This window comes from Gossypium hirsutum, chromosome D03, assembly GCF_007990345.1.
Source record: "Gossypium hirsutum isolate 1008001.06 chromosome D03, Gossypium_hirsutum_v2.1, whole genome shotgun sequence".
Classification (NCBI taxonomy): domain Eukaryota; kingdom Viridiplantae; phylum Streptophyta; class Magnoliopsida; order Malvales; family Malvaceae; genus Gossypium; species Gossypium hirsutum.
Window position 1 is genome coordinate 530,460 of NC_053439.1, and position 22,639 is coordinate 553,098.

General features: G+C 32.0%; 2 protein-coding genes across 3 annotated transcripts; both read right to left on the bottom strand.

Annotated features, from left to right (window-relative positions):
- Window positions 1–2,417: 2,417 nt before the first annotated feature.
- Window positions 2,418–5,919, bottom strand: LOC121215264 (GDSL esterase/lipase EXL3). Of its 2 annotated transcripts, none has more exons than XM_041089524.1 (5): window positions 5,586–5,919; window positions 4,791–4,921; window positions 4,469–4,702; window positions 4,087–4,348; window positions 2,418–2,784 (listed from the first exon to the last, which is right to left on the bottom strand). In XM_041089524.1, the coding sequence occupies exons 1-5, from the start codon at window positions 5,857–5,859 to the stop codon at window positions 2,588–2,590; spliced, it is 1,098 nt and encodes a 365-aa protein (XP_040945458.1). In that variant the 5' UTR covers window positions 5,860–5,919; the 3' UTR covers window positions 2,418–2,587. The 2 variants fall into 2 exon arrangements, with proteins under 2 accessions (XP_040945458.1, XP_040945457.1); XM_041089523.1 differs by having other exon boundaries at window positions 5,610–5,887.
- Window positions 5,920–17,390: 11,471 nt separating this feature from the next.
- Window positions 17,391–18,297, bottom strand: LOC107907821 (GDSL esterase/lipase EXL3). The gene is made up of 2 exons (XM_016835134.2): window positions 17,854–18,297; window positions 17,391–17,721 (listed from the first exon to the last, which is right to left on the bottom strand). Exons 1-2 carry the CDS (start codon window positions 18,073–18,075, stop codon window positions 17,407–17,409), a joined length of 537 nt encoding a protein of 178 aa, XP_016690623.1. The 5' UTR covers window positions 18,076–18,297; the 3' UTR covers window positions 17,391–17,406.
- Between the last annotated feature and the right edge of the window lie 4,342 nt (window positions 18,298–22,639).

The window sequence follows — 22,639 nt, forward strand, 5'->3', positions numbered from 1 at the left end:
AAAAGAGTTAACATTTAGACGTCCTAGGATATGCGACACAAAAAAAACATCACCACGTTTGAGTTCGGATCGTATGATTGAATCAGCGATCAAATTTAAGTACCTAACCTGCGCACGGAAAACAAAATCGTACGCTGAGTATAAACTCAGTGGTATTTCTATAATCCAAATATTAAAGGCAAGATAATTTAATATATACATTTAATCACACAACAACATTAATCTTTCAATTAATCAATTAATCAATACTCATTTATAACATATTCAATTCTCATACTTACTATTCAAATAGCTTTTCACATTCAATGTTTTCCAATACCAATTATAGTATCATTTCATTTAATCACCTCTATTAACACGACTCGGACATGACGGATACACGAATCCAACCAAAACACACCAGTTGGTACCGAGTACCTCATCGGATAATTCGAAGTAATAATTTGACACCCAGTGTTCATCGGCTAAACTGAAGTAAATTGGCACCCAGTGCCTCATCGAATTAACCCGAAGTAATAGATTGACACCCAGTATCTCGACTCGAAGTCAAAGAAATCCCTGAACTCTTCTAATCCTATGGCATGCCATCTATATCCGACTCAGTCTGATACAGTTAATAGGGTTTAATTTCACTTTCCAATAATAATATCCAATATCATATTTGCACAATATTGCATTTACACATATATATTCATAATATATATTCCAATCCAATTCAATCAATATAAATTCAATAATTTCATCATATACCAAATCAATCTATTTCAATTGCAAAACACAAATATTCTCACCTCAACACTTATTATATACATTAAATAAAAATTATAACAATTAATAACTAGCTTCGGATTATAGAAATATAAACCAAAAATTTCGAGCTATTCCTCGTCGACTTTATCTTTTCCCTTTTTAGTTGAGAGTTTCGGTACGACATTAGCTACAAAATTAAAACAATTAATATTTATCAATACAATACAATTTAAATTTCATATTGAATATTTCAACTTTTACTCAACATTTGTCTAAATTCTAAGTTAGTCTCTAAACCGAGACTAACTTTATTCTTCACAATTAATTCTTTATTTTCATGCAAATTCCACTTTAGACTAAATTTAACTCCCTATTTTCACATAAATTCCTAAATTTCAAAATTTTCACAATTTAGTCCCTATACTCAAAATTTACAATTTATTCTACAATTAAATTCTTTTCATTTCTAACTTAAAATCTATCAATTTAATCCCTAATACTCAAATTATTCAACATAGTCAACATTTGAAAACTCAATAATTTCTAAAATTTCAACATAGATCGGGTAGTATTTAATATCGAGATTCTGAAAACATAAAAATTACAAAAAAAGACTAAATTGACTAAACAATTGAACTTGAAACCTTGAAACCCTCGTTTCTCCTTTCTTTCCTTTCTTTTATCCCTGTTTCGTTTTTTGCTTTTTTCTTTCTATTCTTTTCCTTTCTTTATTTATTTCATTTACTTATTATTATATTATATTATTTTATTATTATATTATATATTTACTTAAATATAAGTAATACATATTTTATTAATATATACATATGTATATTATTTTTACACATGTAATCACTATTACCATCCACTTGTTGAAATAAGGTTTAATTGCTTATTTAGTCCCTTTACTTTTTCTTTAATCTATAATTCAACTTTCATCTTTTATGCAATTAGTCCTTATATCTAATTACTCTTAATCCATGCAAATTCACCTAACCAGAACTTATTTAACTACACAACTAACGTAAAAATATTTACGAATCTGTTTTACGAAAACGGAGTCTCGAAAATATACTTTCCGACACCCGTAACTATCGGGCTGTTACACCTTAACCTAACATACAAGTTATGGAAAGTCAAAGAAATTGAATACTCCAAAATGTTGGGCCCCTCCCTAAGGAATTAAACCTAATGGTACGACTTGAGGTGATGGACAGAAGGATAATGCATAGACATTGTAGCTCTACTTGTAAATTCTAATGAAAGTCGTTATATTTCAGTGTCGAATTTAATGAAATAATAAATACACAATCAAAATAGGATAATGTTGTTTACACTTTTTTTCTTTTTATGAAAATATCTTATACCATCATTGTCCCATTTGGTCCTCAAACTTATCGGTCAATTTCGTATTAGTATCGATTGTATCAATCATACTTCTCGTTTCGATAATAAATTAAAATCTTAATTTATATTTTCATTTCGGTTTGCACCAATTATATCAGTATGTTTCATATACATATATTAAATTTTTTAGAAGTCAATAAATTTGACGCGATACATTTAAAATATATCGATACCGAAACGCATCAATACTGGTGGAAAATGATATGTTCATCGGAATTCATCGGAATTAAACTCTAAACTTAACGCCAATTAACTTGAACTTACTAGCAATATCATTGACTCGATTAAACTTTGAATTTAACGCCAATCAACTTGAATTTACCATCAATATGATTGACTCGATTAAACTCTGAACTTAATGCCAATCAACTTGAATTTTCCAATATCTTGTAAATTACATTTCGATTTGTTTTATTTTTAAATGGTAAAATCAAAAAAATTCATTGATATGCGTATTGATTATGATTGGTACAAGTATCTTGTAAGCCTTCTCAGATGGATGGTAACCATCCCAAAATACATATTTTGAGGCATCTGGGCATGAAAGAGGGATGCTTGTAGGGTTGCAAAATACACTAGCTTCTATTAGTCCAGTGCCACAGCATCCTTTTGTTGCTACTTCAAAACCTGAATTCAATGGACAACATATTACTATATATCAAGCAAAAAAAAAAAAACTCGGGTTATTTTTATCGTTCGGATTATCATTTGGATTTTATATTTAAAATATTTTTATTTCACTTTAAAGTATTGATATTTTATCAATTAGGTGTTTCTGTTAGGCTATTGATCCAGATAGGTGTTAAATGCTAGTTTGGATATGTGTGATGGGTATTTAAAACATGTGGATCAAATTGTAAATCCGTGTACTTACCACAGAGGCAACTTGAGTTTGGTGTGTTAAAAAAGATTAATGATATTTAGAAGGGGCTTTTTTAGGATAAAACAACATTTAGTCCATAAATTTAGATTCTGTTAAAGTGTGATGATGTGACACTATAAGATTGTACCACGTCATCACTTAAAATTTTTAAAAAAATATGAAATCTAAAAAGTAAAAAAAATATAAACAAATTAATTTTTTTTAAAAAAATAATTGTATCATATCATCATACGAATCCAAGTTTAGGGATCAAATTATAAATAATTATCAAACTGATCAACGACTAAATGCTACTTTATCCCTTTTTTTTAATAAGTTAGATCCAAGTTACTGATCTACGTGCTTTAAATATGTTATACCTAGGGATGGCAATGAAGCAGGGCGGGGTGGATAATACTAAACCCACCACCGCTTCACAATTAGCACGCTCTACTCTATCACCTAGTACACTCCTCTATAGATGTATAATCTTGAAAACTACTATTTACTCCTTTGATGTTGAATAGATCCATCCCCACCTTGTTCACCCCATCCCACTCCACTTTAATTTAATTTTTTGCAACTTATTTTAATATTTTTAATTTTTTAAAGACAAGTAAATATCTGAACATAAATTATATGAATTTTTCCTATATTAAGTTATTATGATTGTACCCTTTTAATAGCTTATGTATACAATGATAATTTCATATAATGGAGTGGGTCGGCTCGGAGCAAACAATTATCATTACCGCTCCATACCCACTATCTAAAAAAAATCCACCCGCCTCGCCATGCATCCAATTTAAAAATAAAAAAGATCCTCTCCATTTGAAGCAGATCAGTTCAGAATTCATTAAGCAGTTCGAGTTTTGCATTCCCTAGTTTTATCTAATAATTGAGATAATATTCAACACTAAAACTAACAATTAGGACACAACACCATTAACATACTTTGAGGATTAAATTAGAATATTTTAAGGTTTGGAAACTAATTTAAAACTCAAGCCAAGACCTAAAGTGAAAAAACCTTTTATTAAATGATAGGAATGAGAGAGAAATTTTACCATATTTTGCAGGGTTTTGGATGAGGGAAAGAAGAGGATAGTAAATGTCAAGAAAGATGAATTTTGTGTCAGGCAAAGTGTCAACAGCTTTAAGAGAATCTATCACACCAGAGAGCTTGGCATTGTAGGCAATTGCCAATTGGTTCTCAGCCTCGTAACAATCCCTGTTTTTGCCTCCACCTATGGTTCTTTGAGATGGCACACACCCTATTGGTGGCAACCCCAACAACCCTATTCTTCTTGCTCCTAATCCATATAAGTCCTGCAACATAAACCCCCCATGGTTTTAGCTTCAAAATTTTGGCCCCTAGCTCATACAATAATGCCTCTGGCTCATACAATCAAAGGTTAAAACTTCATATGTATGTATGTATGTATGTACCTGCAAGAACTGATTAGCATAGCGGGCGTTGAACTCTGCATAACCATTGATATCATAATGAGGTCTCCTAAAGGGAGTAGAAAAATAAGTATTTGAAATATCATTACTGCCAGTACACACTATATATATAGCTTTTGAAATTATAGTTGCAGCTCTCTCTTCACCCACTGCTCCTTTTATCTTCTTTATACATTCCTTGAACAGCTCTAACTGACCCGACATCGCTATTACATTCTGCAAACATCAAATAACAATGAGATCCATACGTATACGTATATGCATACATCTACGAACATGCACATGTACGTGTGTATGTATATACCGCGGTTTTTGCAGTGAGAGGATCATATCCTGCAGCACCAGAGGCAAAACTAACACCAGTAAGGAGATCTTGTAGCTGTGTTTTTGGATCAAGATAAGCAGGTACCAATCCCTTAACACCAAATTCTTCAGCTGCAAATAGAAATATTTATTTTTAGTCCCTGACAATTGTAAACACTAAGCTGTTAAAGTACCATGGAGGCAGGGGTTTGATTGAATTTTGCCTCGTCTACTCAAAAGATAGGTAAATTAGTTCTTATACGATAGATCAAAGAATAAATTGGTTATTTTGTTAAAAATTCCATCTATTTTACTGCTATAAACTGGTCCATGTATGTAAGCACCTGTAACAATTTAGTTATTCTGTCAGTCATGCCAGTTTTAAACAATAGAAATGGATGCAATTTTTAACAGAAATGATCAATTTGCTCTTTAATCTAATATACAGAGACTACTTTGTCCTTTTTTTTAAATAAAGGGGCAAAATGTGAATTGACTCCTAGTACAAGGGCCTCTATGATACTTTTACCAACACTAAACACATACATATGCAAATCAGGATATTATTTGGATACTGTCGAGGGTTGGTCGGTGTTTTCGAAGTGTCGTTCGTTAGACTACCCAATCGGACTCCTCAACAATAGAAGGTATTGTCCCCTGGAGAGGGTTTTGTCAAAACCCTCCTTGGGAACAATAACTTCGGTCGTTGGAGGTCAAGTCAGCCGCCCAACCGACGACATTTCAAAGACTTCTCTCAAAGAAACTGATCAACCCTCAACAAATATACTTGTTTTACCTATAAGATCAGAAGGAACCTTGCCATTTGAGAACCGTCCAGTCGGTCCGTCCTTAAAATCTCGACCGTAAGGTAAGAAATTGCCTTTAGCTATAGTTGGGAGATTGTTGTTGTTGCCTGGATCAACAATTGAATCACCAAACACAAAAACTGCAGTTACAGTTACATTCTTAGGCAATACCAAAGCTGCTTCATTTACATGACAATTTAGAACCATAAAAAGGAACAAGATGATGGTCCAAAAACATGTTTCAAATTGAGATAAAAAACCCATTTGTTTTTTCTATTTTGTGGTTCCATATTCTCACTTCTGAATTTATAGAGGCAATTTCTTAGCTTGCTTATATGCTGTCATGGTAGTTGTACATAATAATGTGGTATCATTTATTACAAAATACCATCTGCAAAATTATGGAAGATATTTTTTTTAATATCCTTCCATAATTATGGAAAATGTAATTATAATTAGACTTCATCATTATCCGGTCGGGCCTCAATAAAATTTAGGTTCGTTTTTTCAATATTGGTCTGACTCGATCTAAAAAATAGTCTTGAAATTTTATAAAAATATATATTAGTATATGATAAAATTACACTTTGGTCTCAAAAATGATAAATTTTAATTTAATCATTTAAAAATCATAAAGCTATAAACTAATAAAATAGTAAAATTATATTTTAACTCTCATAAAAACAACTCAATTTTTTTTTCTCTAATTTCACCTTCGGTATAGAAAATTTCTGAAAATTATATCTCTATATCTACGTTTCGGACATGAATATTTCAAGAAAAATAAAAGAAGAATTATGGTGAAGTAGGGGACAGGGTGTTATTGGTCAATTTCTAATTTAGAAACATCAACCAATAATAATAGCATTAAACTCAACCCCCAACCAATCTCAAAGTAGTGTATGTTTAGGTTTAACATTTGACTTGTTGGCTGCTGGATTGTCTGGTTTATTATTATTATTATTATTATTATAAATCTATATACTTAGGTTGAGTTGATGTTATCAACTAGTTAGACATAAATTTAGTTAGAAAAAATTTAAAATTTTAATTTTTTAAGTCGATTGAGTTTTAACTCGATTGGTATGGGTATTGTTGTCAGTACAAGAGGACATGGGTTCGAGTGTGTTGAAGCGTATTATCTTTCTATACAAGGGTTGGGGAGGGGTTATGGGTAATTAAACACATTGTGTTATCTTCAAAAGAGCAGATATGATCAAACCTATATTGAGATTGTTAAAAATAAATAAATATTACTATCAAGAGTTTCTTTCTTTTTATACTTTCATATAAAATCTAGAAAAAAATAAGCAATTTGTTTAATTGTTTTTTTTACATAATTTATTTTATAAATATAATTAATGCGAATTATATTGTCCAAGTGTAACTTGTTATATTTGATTGACATATTTTAATCGAAGTCCAAAAGAAAATTTTGAGAATTTTTAATGACAGTTTATTAAAATTAAACCAGAGATGAATCTAGAGGGAACAAGCAAGCAGGGCTTCGCCCTTAGAATAAAAGTTAGTATATAATAAAAGTTATTATGATTTTAAATGTCAATAAATATCCATAAACGTAAAAAGTGAATTCTAGCTTCTTCTTCTTATCGAACTAATGTTCGATGGTATCGGTATTATTGTCAGTATAGAAAGACATGGGTTTGAGTGCGTTGAAGCGCATTATCCTCCTATTTAAAAGTTGAGGAGAGATTATGAATAATTCTAGATATTGTATCACAAAAAGCAGATATAATAAAAAATTAATGTAAAAAAAAAGTATATGGACAAAATTAAAATTAAAACATAACTCATTGAAAACTATCTAACCAGAACTTTGGTAAAAAGTGATGATATTAAATTCAAACAACTTTATTGATTATTACATCATAATTAGTATTTAATGAAATCATAAATATAAAATTAGACACCTCAACTAACTTGATTGGACTAAATTGTAAAAAAACCAACATTGATATTTTTACATTTTCAACTCACATAGGCGAAATCGAAAAATTCTTTTAAGTGGTCGAAATTAAAATGTAATTTTGACGACAGTAAAAACACAATTGTATCATTTTAATAGCCTCTATCTTTATAATTTTTAAAGGATTAAATCAAATTTTATTATTTTTAGGGATAAAATACAATTTTACTAATTTAAAATTTTAAAAATTTTAGAAGGTCTAAATGAAAAATTTACCATTTTATGATACCCTGGTTTCACCTTGCCAATGCATAAAAGAAAAGTTTCTAAGATTCTATTTTGTGAGATAGTAATCTCAAACTTGTTAATTTTATCATAACATTTAGTAATTTTATTAAAACTATAATACATTGATTTTGAACAAATTTATGGTCATTAAATACAAAGTCCCCCAACTTTTGAGTATATTTACTGTAGTTAGTGAGTTTATTATAGGTGAAAGTATTTGGGAGGTCCCTGTATTATAGAGACGGATTAATTTAGTCTTTTTATTATTAAATAGATTAATTTAGTCACTGTAATATTAAAAAGAATCAAATAAGCTTAAATTGTAATACAGTTAACATTTATTGTATAAAAATGCCTTGAACTTTTTTTTCAATTATGGTTCAATCTAAAATAGAAAATTTCACCTTTAGTCCTTTTATAATTTTTAAAATTTTAAATTAGTATATGGTAAAATTATACTTTGGCCCCCCAAGAATGAGAAAAAATTGATTTAATCCTTTAACAATTATAAAGATATAGGTTATTAAAACAGTGAAATTTCACTTTTGCTATCATAAAAATATACAACTTTATTCTGGCCACCCTCGAAAAATTTTCTGGCTCTGCCCCCGTATAGAACCATGAAAAGTTTTAAAAAAATATTAACTCTGTTAAACAATAAATGATATTTTTTAAACAATAAATATTAATTCTATTTCAACTCGATCTTATTTAATTCTTTTTAATAGTATAAGGACTAAATTGATCTATTTAATAACGGAGAGAATAATTTGATTAAATCCCTATAAAAGAGAGACCTCTCATGTACATTTACCTTTTGTTATATCTTACTAATGGACGTCGAGTCGAATAGTAAGAAGCTTGACACCATTAAGCAAAATCTCAAGTTCGAGCCATATAGATAGAAAAACCAATACTAAGAGAATTTATCCTATTTAAAAATTTGACTTAACTCGATTTTAAATTTAATCGAAATTCAATATAAAATTACTAAATATATATCCTAATTGATTGGACCTTGAATCCATTAACTTTTTTACTTCTCATTATTACTCAAAACCCAGCCCATTTATAGAAGTTGGACTATACTAAGCAAGAGTGAATCCATTCATAATTTAAGTTTTTCGATTTTTTTATCAAAATAATAATAAATAATTAAATAATTATAAAAATGGTACAAGACTTAAATTATTTACGAAAACGGGATTTTTTTTACAGTAATATTGGGTGCCGCCAACTTGTCAGGCGGCACCATCCTAAATTCAACCCAATCATATGCTAATCATTCTCGGGGAAGGAAAAAATAAATTTTTTAGTAGTGCCGCTTGACACATTGGCGACACCAATATAATTTTTTTAAATACATGTATTTTTTATTTTATACATGATAGAAAAATACACGAAAAATAAATTGTGGTGTTGTCTAACACATTGATGGCACCATTTGATTTTTATAAAAATAATGAAAGTCTACTAAGAAAAAAAAGTTGAAAAAAGAAAAACAAAGGTCCAACACTTTTTTTTTCTCTTGGACTTGGTGTTACAACGCATGTTATGTTTTAAAAAAATCAAATTGGTACTGCCAACATGTCAGATGACATTACAATTTTTTTGCACCATGTATTTTTTGTTGTGTATAAAATCGAAAATACATGTATTTTTAAAAAAAATTATATTATGCCGCCAATGTGTCATGCGGTATCACTTCAAAAATTATTTTTTTCTCTCCCGAGAATGACCAGCATATGGTTGGGTTGAATTTAGAATGGTGCTACTTGATAGGTTGACGACACTTGATGTTACTGTAGAAAACTCTTTATTTTCATAAATAATTTAGATCGTATACCATTTTCGTAATTAATTAAAAATTTTATATTATTTCAGAAAAAAAAACCAAGTTCTTCTTATATAATAAAGGTTAAACATGTAATTTCAAAATACAAAAATATATTAAAGTGAAAAACTCGATTATTGCAACAAAATATTAATATTATGATATTGAAATTTTATTGGAAGTTTCTAAATTTTTTTATATTTTTATATAAAATCTAAAAAAATAATTTAAATATTGAATAAATTTTTAAAAATAACTTGCAAACTTCAATTTTGTCATTTCAACTAAAGTTTAATTATTTTTTTACATAATTTATTTTATAAATATAGTTAGTGCGAAGTATATTGTCCAAATGTAGCTTCAGTTGCAACTCAACTTGCATCTGTTGGTAATATAACTTGTTATATTTGGTTGACATCTTTTAATCGAACTCCAAAAGAAATTTTTTGAGAATTTTTAACAGCAATTTATTAAAATCCAACCAGAGATGAATCTAGAGGGAACAAGCAGGACTTGACCCCTACAATAGAAATTAATATATGATAAAATTATATATCGACTCTTCAAAAAATGAAAAGATTTTTAGTTAGTACTTATAATCTTGAAGAAAATTATGAAGATTCAAGTATATGAACAAGTCAATCGAACTAATGTTTAATGGCATCAGTATTGTTATCAGTATAGGAAGACGTGAGTTTGAGTGCATTGAAATGCATTATCCTCCTATTTAAGAGTTGGGGAGGAAATATGGATAATTCTAGGCATCACATAAAAAAAAGATATGATAAGAACCTATAATAAAATTAATGTTAACTCTGAACTTAACGCCAATCAACTTGAATTTGCCAATATCTCGTAAATTACATTTCAATTTGTTTTTTTTAATGATAAATTCAAGAAAAATCTTTGATATGCATATTGGTTGTGATTGATACAAGTATCTTGTAAGCCTTCTTAGTTGGATGGTAACCATCCCAAAAAACATATTTTGAGGCATCGGGCATAAAAGAGGGATGCTTGTAGGGTTGCAAAAAATACCAACTTCTAATAGTCCAGTGGCACAACATCCTTTTTTTGCTACTTCAAAACTTGAATTCAATGGACAACATCCTACTATATATCAAGCACAAAAAACTTCAAAAAACTCGGATTAATTTTATCGTTCAGATTATCATTTGGATTTTAAATTTTAAAATATTTTGGTTCAGCTTTTAAAGTATCGATATTTTATCAATTAGGTGTTTCTGTTAGGCTATTAACCCAAGTAGGTGTTAAATGCTAGTTTAGGTATGTGTGGTGGGTATTTAAAACATTTGGATCAAATTGTAAACCCGTGTACTTACTACACAGACAATTTGAATTTACTGTGTTAAAAAAGATTAATGAAATTTAGAATGGTCATTTTTTTTAGGATAAAACAACATTTAGTCCTTAAACTTGGCTTATGTTAAAGTGTGATGATGTGACTGTTGTTCCAATAGGGTCGGAAGCGTGTAAATTATTGTACTAAAAAATCACACAAAGTTCAATTCCCAGGGAAGAGAGGTGGATCACATGGATCTCTTAAATACCAAGTCTTTCCTTAGTCAGAATATCCATTCAATAGTAATTTAATAGCACAATTAAATACTACTATTATACCCTCAAATATTGAAAGAAAAATAGGACAAGAAAGAACACAAGAGTTTTAACGAGGTTCAGTAAATTATACCTACGTCCTCGGGCACTAACACCAGATGATAACTTTACTATCTTCAAAATATTACAAACAAATAGAATTCCTTGAGAATTCTCAAATGGGAGAAGAGAGAAAACTAAGAGAGAAAGATTGGTTGGGATGAATTGAAATGAGAAATGAGAAGGCCTATTTATAGTTGAGGTTTAAGGACCAAACAATAAATAGCCCATTATCTCAAGGACCAAAAAAAAATTATCCCATGCCACTTTTTCAAAGTCAACTTTAGGGTGCTAAACTTGCACCACTTGGATTGTTTTCCATTAAAATTGTCTGCCATTAATCATAATGTTAACAATCTCCACCTTGAAGATTTGATTAGGATAATCACATCTTCACACACTTCCTTCAACTCCCCAAATTCGATAAAGCTATCTTTTGTAGTGCCTCCAAATGCGCTCTCGAGCGCCATATACCTAAATGTGCTCAAATTCTCAGGATGTTAATCAAGTTCAAACAATGATTAAACTTGATTGTTGTTACCACCTTGGTCATCATATCTGCGGGATTATCTGCTGTCGGAATCTTCTGAAGTAGAATTTTTCCTTTTTCAAAGACTTCCCGCACAAAGTGATATCTTACGTCGATATGCTTGGTTCTTGAATGATAGACTTGATTTTTCGCTAAATGAATAGCGCTCTGACTGTCACAATATAAACTTATGTGACTTTGAACAACTCCTAAGTCTTTCAACAATCCATTAAGCCAAATAGCCTCCTTAACAGCTTCTGTAACTGCCATATATTCTGCCTCTTTAGTAGACACAGCTACTGTAGACTGTAAGGTAGACTTCCAACTCACTGAGGCTTTCGCAAGAGTAAACAGATACCCCGTAGTTGAACGACGTTTATCTAAATCACCAGCAAAGTCGGAATCAACATATCCAACTACAAACTGACCAAGTGCTTCATCCTGTTCAAAAATTAAACCAACATCTACGGTTTTTCGAAGATACCGTAGAATCCATTTCACAGCTTGCCAATGTCCTTTTCTAGGATCATGCATATACCTGCTCACAACTCCAACAGCTTGTGAAATGTCAGGCCTCGTACACACCATCGCATACATCAAACTCCCAACTGCATTAGCATATGGGACTTTCGCCATATATTCTCTTTCATCTTCAGTCTTCGGAGATAATTGAGCTCTAAGTTTTAAATGAGAAGCAAGTGGGGTACTTACATGTTTTGTGTTTTCATTTACACCAAAACATTGTAATACCTTTTTCAGATATTGTTTCTGATTCAAACAAAGCTTGCCTCTCAGTCTATCTCTACTTATCTCCATGCCGAGAATCTTCTTGGCCTCACCTAGATCTTTCATCTCGAACTCTTGATTCAACTGAGCCTTCAGCTTATCTATCTCATTTTGGCTCTTCGAAGCGATTAACATATCATCAACATACAAGAGTAGATAAATGAAAGATCCGTCATGCAGCTTCTGCAAATATACACAATTGTCATATTTGCTTCTTGTGTACTTCTGCCTTCTCACAAAGCTATCAAATCGCTTGTACCACTGCCTCGGGGATTGCTTCAATCCATATAGCGATTTGTTCAGCTTACAAACCCAATTTCTACCACCAGCATCTGTGTATCCTTCGGGCTGAGTCATATAGATCTCCTCTTCTAACTCACCATGCAAGAAAGCCGTCTTAACATCAAGTTGAGCTAGCTCCAAATTCAATTGTGCTACCAAGGCCAACAAAATTCTAATGGAGGAATGCTTCACAACAGGGGAAAATACATCATTGTAGTCAATTCCCTCCTTCTGAGCGTAGCCTTTAGCTACCAATCTTGCCTTGTAGCGAATATCCTTCTTGCTAGGAGATCCATCTTTCTTTGCGAATACCCACTTGCATCCGATTGCCCTTTTACCTTTCGGTAATTGCGCCAACTCCCAAGTATTGTTCTTTCGGAGAGACTGCATTTCTTCATCCATGGCGCTTTTCCATTTATCACTTTCTAAGCTTTGCATTGCTTCTTGATAAGTGATAGGAATATCATCAACAACGGGAAGGGCGTAGGCCACCATATCAGTAAATCGAGCAGGTTTACGAATTTCTCTCCGTGGCCTTGCAACTGCAACTGGTTCTGGTGTACTCAGTGGTTCTTGGGTCAGAACCTCTTCAACCTCTAATTCCTCCATTGTGGCTGGAGAATTAGACTTATTAACTGGGCAAATCCCCATCTGCTCAAACTCCACCTGTTTTGGAGTACACTCCACCTGCTGTGGAGTATTGCTCGTCTGAATATCTTTATCTGCTACCTTTTTCAATGTGGCAGATTTATCAAAGGTAACATATCTGCTACAGATCATTTTCTTTGTGCTTAAGCACCAAAGACGAAATCCCTTCACTCCAGAAGTGATTCCCATAAAGAGAGCTTTCTTTGCCCTCGGATCTAACTTTGACTCCTTCACATGGTAATATGCAGTGGTTCCAAACACATGTAAGGAATCATAATCTGTAGCCGGTTTTCCAGACCATACCTCCATAGGAGTTTTTCTTTCTAATGCAGATGATGGCAAACGATTAACAAGATGGCCAGCGTATGTCACAGCCTCAGCCCAAAATTGCTTGCCCAACCCAGCATTGGACAACATACATCGAACTTTCTCCAGCAATGTTTGATTCATAGCTCTGCCAATCCATTCTGCTGTGGTGTATCCCTAACTGTGAAGTGTCGAACAATACCATACTCTTGGCACACATCGAAGAACGGATCACTTTTATATTCCCCTCCATTGTCCGTCCTAAGCCGCTTGATTTTCTTGCCAGTCTGGTTTCCGATCATAGTTTTCCATTTAAGAAAAACTCTAAGCACTTCATCCTTAGTTCTCATGGTATACACCCAAACTCTTCTGGAAAAGTCATCAACAAAAGTAACAAAGTAGTGTTTTCCTCCCAATGAAGGTGTCTTGGAAGGCCCCCACACATCTGAGTGAACATATTCCAAAATACCTTTTGTATTATGGATAGCAGTACCGAATTTCACTCTCTTTTGCTTTCCCAGAACACAATGCTCGCAAAATTTTAATTTGCAAGCCTTTGCACCTTTCAACAATCCTTGCTTTGCCAGAATTTGCAAGGATTTTTCGCTGGCATGTCCCAACTTCATATGCCACAACTATATTGAGTCCAATTCTTTGTTGCCGGAAGCTGCAGCGACTGCTCCAATAACTGTACTACCTTGGTAGTAATACAAGTTATTTTTCCTGATGCCCTTCAATATCACAAGTGCGCCAGATGTCACTTTCAAAACCCCATCTCTCATAGTAACAACTGAACCATTGGATTCTAGGGCTCCCAATGAGATGAGATTTTTCTTCAAACTGGGCACGTACCGAACATCAATCAGAACTCTGGTTGATCCATCTTTATTCTTTAATTGGATTGAACCTATCCCAACAGTTTTACAGGCATTGTCATTGCCCATATAAACAACTCCTCCATTTAGTTCTACTAAATCAGAGAACCACTCCCGGTTAGGGGACATATGATAGGTACAACCCGAATCCAATATCCACTCATCTAAATGAAACGACGATGATGATGCAACCAGTGATAGTTCAGAGTCACTGGTATCATGTTTTGCAACACAAGCATCTACAGCAGCTTTTCCCTTATTCTTCAACTTTGGACAATTTTTCTTCCAGTGGCCTTTCTCATGACAAAAAGCACATTCATCTTTCCCGAGTCTGGACTTTGACTTTGATCTCCCCTTTTGAGTTTTCTTCCTAGTGTATGAACGACCTCGGACTACTAAAGCTTCTGTATCTCTGATTGAGTTTTTCTGTTTGTCCTTCTTTCTCTGTTCATAACTGTATAAGGCCGCACAGACTTCGCTCAGAGATATATCACTCCTGCCATGAAGTAGAGTAGTTTCTAGGAACTCAAACTCCTCAGGAAGTGACCCCAACAGCATCAAAGCCAAATCTTCATCTTTGAATGTCTTATCCATATTCAGCAAATCAGTGACTAACTGATTAAATTTGGTGATGTGATCATTCATTGTGGTACTTGGGACGTAAGTGAAGCGAAACAGTCTTTTCTTCAAGTGGAGCTTATTTTGACTGTTTTTCTTCAAAAAATTTTCTTCAAGTGCCACCCACAACTTATTTGCAGAAGTCTCCTTTGAACAAGCATACCTCTGCTCTCGAGAAAGGCATGATCGAATTGTGCCACATGCCAACCGATTGATCGCCTTCCAATCTTTCTCCTGTACATCATCTGGTTTCTCTTCATCAATGGCAATGTCTAGACCCTGCTGAAAAATGGCATCTAGAACCTCACTTTGCCACATACCAAAATGGCCCGTGCCATCAAAGATCTCCACGGCTAATCTTGCATTTGCAATTGTCGGTCTTGTCCACATGGACGATGTTGCAGCTTCTACACCGACCGTTTTCTCCATAATCTTTCAATATACCTAAGGAAATCTTTTCTGATGTGGAAGATCAGTTTAAACTGCAACCACAGAGCATACTACGATTAACCTTCGGCTCTGATACCACTTGTTGTTCTAATAGGGTCGGAAGCGTGTAAATTATTGTACTAAAAAATCACACAAAGTTCAATTCCCAGGGAAGAGAGGTGGATCACATGGATCTCTTAAATACCAAGTCTTTCCTTAGTCAGAATATCCATTCTATAGTAATTTAATAGCACAATTAAATACTACTATTATACCCTCAAATATTGAAAGAAAAATAGGACAAGAAAGAACACAAGAGTTTTAACGAGGTTCGGTAAATTATACCTACGTCCTCGGGCACTAACACCAGTTGATAACTTTACTATCTTCAAAATATTACAAACAAATAGAATTCCTTGAGAATTCTCAAATAGGAGAAGAGAGAAAACTAAGAGAGAAAGATTGGTTGGGATGAATTGAAATGAGAAATGAGAAGGCTTATTTATAGTTGAGGTTTAAGGACCAAACAATAAATAGCCCATTATCTCAAGGACCAAAAAAAATTATCCCATGCCACTTTTTCAAAGTCAACTTTAGGGTGCTAAACTTGCACCACTTGGATTGTTTTCCATTAAAATTGTCTGCCATTAATCATAATGTTAACAGTGACACTTTATGATTGTGCCACGTCAATACTTGAAAATTTAAAAAAAAATTTAAATTTTTTATAAAATCTAAAAAGTACAAAAAAAACTATAAAAAATTATAATAATTTTAAAATAACTGCAGTTGATGACATGATACAATTTTAAAGTATCACACTATCATACCTTAACAAAATCCAAGTTTAGAGACCAAATTGTAAATAATTATCAAATTCAAGAACTAAATGTTACTTTATTTTTTTTAAATAAGTTATCCAAGTTATTGATTTACGTGCTTTAAATATGTTTTACATAGGGATGACAATAGAGTGGGGCGGGGTGGATATTACTAAATCCACTATCGCTTCACAGCTAGCACGCTCTGCTCCACCACCCAGCATGCTTTACCATAAATATATAATCTTGAAAACTACTATAATCTCGATGGATGTTGAATATATCTATCCCATTTTGTCCCACTCTATCCCATTCCACTTTAATTTAAAATTTTTGCTAATTATCTTTAATGTATTTAAATTTTTTAAAATCAATTAAATATTTAAACATAAAATATATAAATCTTTTTTCTATATTAAATTATTACGATTGTACCCTTTTAATAGTTTATATATACAATGATAAAATGATAATTTCATATAGTGCAGCAGGTCGGCTCGAAGCAAGCAATTATCATAATTGCTCAATATCCAAAAGAAAAAATTCATCCGCCCCGCATCCTCTTTTCAAAAAATAAATCCACTCCATTTAGAGTAGATCGATTCAGAATCCATTGAGCGGTTAAGGTTTTGCCTTCCTTAGTTATACCTAATATTTAAGATAGTATTCAACACTAAAGTTAACAATTAGGCTCACAGAAGGACACAACACCATACTGATACTTTGAGGACTTAATTGGAATATTTTAAAGTTTGAATCCGATTTAAAACTCAATCCATAGTTTAAAGACATCAAGTGAAAATAACCCTTTTATTAAATGTTAGGGATGAAAGAGAAATTTTACCATATTTTGCAGGGTTTTGGATGATGGAAAGAAGAGGATAGTAAATGTCAAAAAAGATGAGCTTCGTGTTAGGCAAAGTGTAAACAGCTTTAAGAGAATCTATCACACCAGAGAGCTTGGTATTGTAGGCAATTGCCAATTGGTTCCCAGCCTCATAACAATCCCTGTTTTTGCCTCCACCTATGGTTCTTTGAGATGGCACACACCCTATTGGTGGCAACCCGTACAACCCTATTCTTCTAGCTCCTAATCCATATAAGTCCTGCAACATAAACCCCCATGGTTTTAGCTTCAAATTTTTGGCTCCTAGCTCATACAATCAAAGCTTAAAACTTCATGTATGTATGTATGTATGTATGTATGTATGTATGTATGTATGTATGTATGTATGTACCTGCAAGAACTGATTAGCATAGCGGGCGTTGAACTCTGCATAACCATTGATATCATAATGAGGTCTCCTAAATGGAGTAGAAAAATAAGTATTTGAAATATCATTACTGCCAGTACACACTATATATATAGCTTTTGAAATTATAGTTGCAGCTCTCTCTTCACCCACTGCTCCTTTTATCTTCTTTATACATTCCTTGAACAGCTCTAACTGACCCGACATCGCTATTACATTCTGCAAACATCAAATAACAATGAGATCCATACGTATACGTATATGCATACATATACGAACATGCACATGTACGTGTGTATGTATATACCGCGCTTTTTGCAGTGAGAGGATCATATCCTGCAGCACCAGAGGCAAAACTAACACCAGTAAGGAGATCTTGTAGCTGTGTTTTTGGATCAAGATAAGCAGGTACCGATTCCTTAACACCAAATTCTTCAGCTGCAAATAGAAATATTTTAGTCCTTGGCAATTGTAAACACTAAACTGTAAAAGTACCGTGGAGGCCCTTAGGGGTTTGATTTAATTTTGCCCCATCTACATAAAAAAATGAGCAAATTAATTTTTGTACGTTAGAGAAGAGCAAATTGGTTATTATGTTAAAATTTTCATTTATTTTTACTACTATAAATTGGTCCATGTACGTACGCACATGCATCAATCTAGTTATACCGTTAGTCATGCCTGTTTTAAACAGTAGAAATGGATGCAATTTTTAATAAAAAGGACCAGTTTACTCTTTAATCTAACATATAGTGACTACTTTGCCTTTTTTCTTTAATAAAGGGACAAAATACGATTTGGCTCCTAGTACAGGGGCCTCTTTGGTGCTTTTACCAACACTAAATGCATTCAAATGCAAATCAGGGTATTATTTGGATATTGTCGAGGGTTGGTCGGTTTCTTCAAAGTGTCATTCGTTGAACTATCCAATTGGACTTTTCAACAATCGAAGGTATGTCTCCTAGGGAGGATTTTGTCTCCACTATGGTTCTCGATAGAGCATGGGAGATAAAACCTTCCCCTGGAAACAATAACTACGGTTGTTGGGGGTCAAGTCAGCTGCCCAACCGACGATTCTTCAAAGACTTCTCTCAAAGGAATCGATTGATCCTCAACAAATATACTTATTTTTACCTATATAATCAGAAGGAACCTTGCCATTCGAGAACCGTCAAGTCGATCCATCTTTGAAAACTCGACCTTAAGGTAAGAAATTGCCTTTAGCTATAGTTAGGAGATTGTTGTTGTTACCTGGATCAACAATTGAATCACCAAACACAAAAACTGCAGTTACAGTTACATTCTTAGGCAATACCAAAGCTGCTTCATTTACATGACAATTTAGAACCATAAAAAGGAACAAGATGATGGTCCAAAAATATGTTTGAATTTGAGATAAAAAACCCATTGTTGTTTTCTATTTCGTGGTTACATAATCTCATTTCTGAATTTATAGAGGCAATTTCTTAGCTTGTTCATGGTAGTTGTAGATAATAATGTGATATCATTTATTATAACTAGACTTCATCATTATCTGCTGGGCCTCAATAAAATTTTATGTTCGTTTTTTAAGTATGGATTTGACCCGGTCTAAAAAATAGGCTTAAAATTTTGTTCAAATTAGACTTGAATAAAAATGTTAAAACCTGAGTCCGGTCCTCCTGCATTAATTTTTTTTATGTAAAACAAATTTAAAAAATATAATATATCAAATACATTAAAAACATTAAAATAAATGTTTCCAAACAAAGTTAAAATAAATTAAAACAAATTATTTATACTTAAATAGTAGCAAAATTAACAATAAAATAAGAGTTATACAATATCCAAACAATAAAAAAAATAATAGCAACATAATAGCGAAACGACACAAAAACAACAGCAAAAACAGTGAAAGCAACAAGTTTTTTTTTTTTGCAAATTTGGGCCGGGCCCAAACAAAAAAAAGCTTACCCAATGCCCGTCTCATTTAAAAAACAGGTCTATATTTTTACCTCAACCCTCCCATTTTTTGATCAGGCATTTGGCCCGAGTCGGGTGACCTGACCTATAATCAAGTCTAATTATAATAGATTCATAGAGCATTAACAAAGAATTCCACTAAGTTCTAAGCTTGGGTTTAAGTGTTACAAGGCCGAAGTTAGAAATTTGCTTTAAGAGCCAGAAATGAATCATAAATTTTAAGGAGATCAAAAAATAATTTTATTATTATACTAATTTATAATTTCATAAAATTTAAAGAGATTAAAAGACATATTTACCATTTTGGGGAGGCTAAGACCATTGCTTGCTCCCTTATCTACACCCATGTGTATGAGCATGCATGTGGCATGAGTATGGAGCAGGGAACTGGCAACTAGGAGTGTTCATGGGCTGGGCCCAGAAAATATTTTGGCCTGCGTCCTAGGTCGGGCTTGGCTCGGCCTGAAATATGGGTCTGATATTTTATTCAGGCCTGGCCCGAGTTTTTTAATAAACACCAAAAAATTATTTTAAAAAAATTTTAAAATTTAAAAAATTTTAAAAAAATATATTTATTATATATTTGGTCTCGGGCCAAAAAAGTGGTGCTCGAGGCCCAACCCGTTTTCTAAACGGGCTTTATTTTTTTGCTCAAACCCATATTTCGAGCCTATATTTTTACCCGAACCTTCCCATATTTTAGGCGGGCCGTCGGGCAGGCCGCCCGACCCATGAACACCTCTACTGGCAACCTAAAGTTGGACCCATTAAATTTTATAAAATTATTTGTTAGTATATGATAAAATTATACTTTAGTCTCAAAAATGATAAAATTTTAATTTAATCTTTTAAAAACTATAATCCAATAAAATAGTGAAATTATATTTTAACTCTCATAAAATCATGTAATTTAATTTTGGCCCTAATTTCACCATTGGTATAGAAGATTTATAAAGATTATATCTCTTATCTATGCTTCTGACCAGAGGGGCTGGCAGAGGTCCCGACCTCCCTAAAATGAAAAATTGTTATTTAAGTCCTTTAGAAATCTTTAAAATTTTAATTTAATAAATGTAAAATTATATTTTAGCCCTTCTAAAATTATATTTAAAAATTGTAAAGATATAAACTATTAAAAATTAAAATTTCATTTCGGCCTCTGAAAAAATTCTCTGACTTCGCCCCTACTTCTAACATGGATATTAAAAAGAAAAAAGAAAAAAGAAAAAAGAGAGAGTTGTAATGACATAGTGAGTATTATGGTGAAGTAGGGGACAGGGTGTTATTTGTCAATGTCTAAATACTAACTTTATATTAATTTAATGTTTTTGTTAACATTTTACTTGTTGGCTTCAATTGCAACTCAGCTTGCATCTGTTGGCAATATAGTTATTTTTGGTTGACATCTGTTAATCGAACTCCAGAAGAAAATTAAAATTTTAATTTAATCCCTTCAAAAAATTATAAAATTATAGATTAATAGAAAATGAAATTACACATCCATCTCACAAATTTTTTTTATTTAATAATAAATATACTAATTTTACCCATGCCTATAATAAGATGATAAATTGCTAAATGTATTTTAATTTGAAGGTTCAAATTCAGTCAATAATTGTAGTTATTGATTTTATTGATTTCAATATATGTACATTTAATAATCTAATTATAAGTTGTATCGTATTTACTCTTTTTGATATAATGTTTAGAATTATTAAAAACTCGTTCCCGACCCATATAGGAGGATAATGCGCTTTAGCGCACTCGAATTCACGTCTTCATGTATTGCCAAAGCGTACATACCAATCAAATTATGACTCAATCGAGATTTTATATATATTAATCGAAATATATTATAGTTATAATTAATTAAAATTAAAATATACCCATTGAAAACTATCTTTATTGATCATTACATAATAATTAGTATTTAATGAAACCATAAATATAAAAGTACACCCCTCAACTAACTTTATTTTGGACTAAATTGTACAAAAGATCAACATTAATGTAATAAAAAGAATTAAATAAGCCTGAATTGTAATAAAGTCAATATTTGTTGTATAAAAATGTCTTGAATTTTTTTTCAGTTGTAGTTCAATTCCAAACAAAAGGTTTTATTTATAGAACCATGAAAATTTTAAAAATTATTAACTTTGTTAAACAATAAATATTAATTCTATTTCAACTCGGTCTTATTTAGTTCTTTTTTAATAGTGTAAGGACTAAATTGATCTATTTAATAATAGAGAGACCTCTCATGTACATTCACTGTTTATTATATCTTACTAATGGACGTTGAGTCGAATGGTGAGAAGCTTGATACCATTAAGCAAAATCTCGAGTTCGAGTTATATAGATGGAGAAAACAATATTAAGAGAATTTATCTCAATTATAAATTTGACTTAATTCGATTCTAAATTTAATTGAATTCAATGTTATAACTAAATATTAGAATATGTGGTTAATATATATCCTAATTGGACCTTGAATCCATTAACTTTTTTCCGTTAGTATTACTCAAAACCCAGCCCATTTATAGAAGCACCATACCAAAAATTAAGATGAGATCTTGTCTCGATATTAAGCTCGATCAAACATTAATTTTCAAGTTTGAGACATAATGAAAATACTCAAAGGTGATTAATTAAAATGAAATGTTTTCTACAGTAATATTGGGTTCTGCCAGCTTGTCAGGCAGCACCACCCTAAATTCAACCCAATCATATGCCAATCATTATCGAAGGAGGAAAGAATAATTTTTAAGCGGTGCCACTTGACACATTGACGGCATTAGTATAATTTTTT

Bases quoted from the DNA above. Each gene is read 5' to 3' on its own strand.
- LOC121215264 (XM_041089524.1), bottom strand. From the start codon at position 5,859: ATGGGTTTTTTATCTCAATTTGAAACATGTTTTTGGACCATCATCTTG. The intron at 4,922-5,585 runs GTAAAACAAGTA...TTCTATTTGCAG, and splicing joins GGTTCCTTCTGATCTTATAG to CTGAAGAATTTGGTGTTAAG. The intron at 4,349-4,468 runs GTACATACATAC...TTTATGTTGCAG, and splicing joins ATGCTAATCAGTTCTTGCAG to GACTTATATGGATTAGGAGC.
- LOC107907821 (XM_016835134.2), bottom strand. From the start codon at position 18,075: ATGTCGGGTCAGTTAGAGCTGTTCAAGGAATGTATAAAGAAGATAAAA. The intron at 17,722-17,853 runs GTACATACATAC...TTTATGTTGCAG, and splicing joins ATGCTAATCAGTTCTTGCAG to GACTTATATGGATTAGGAGC.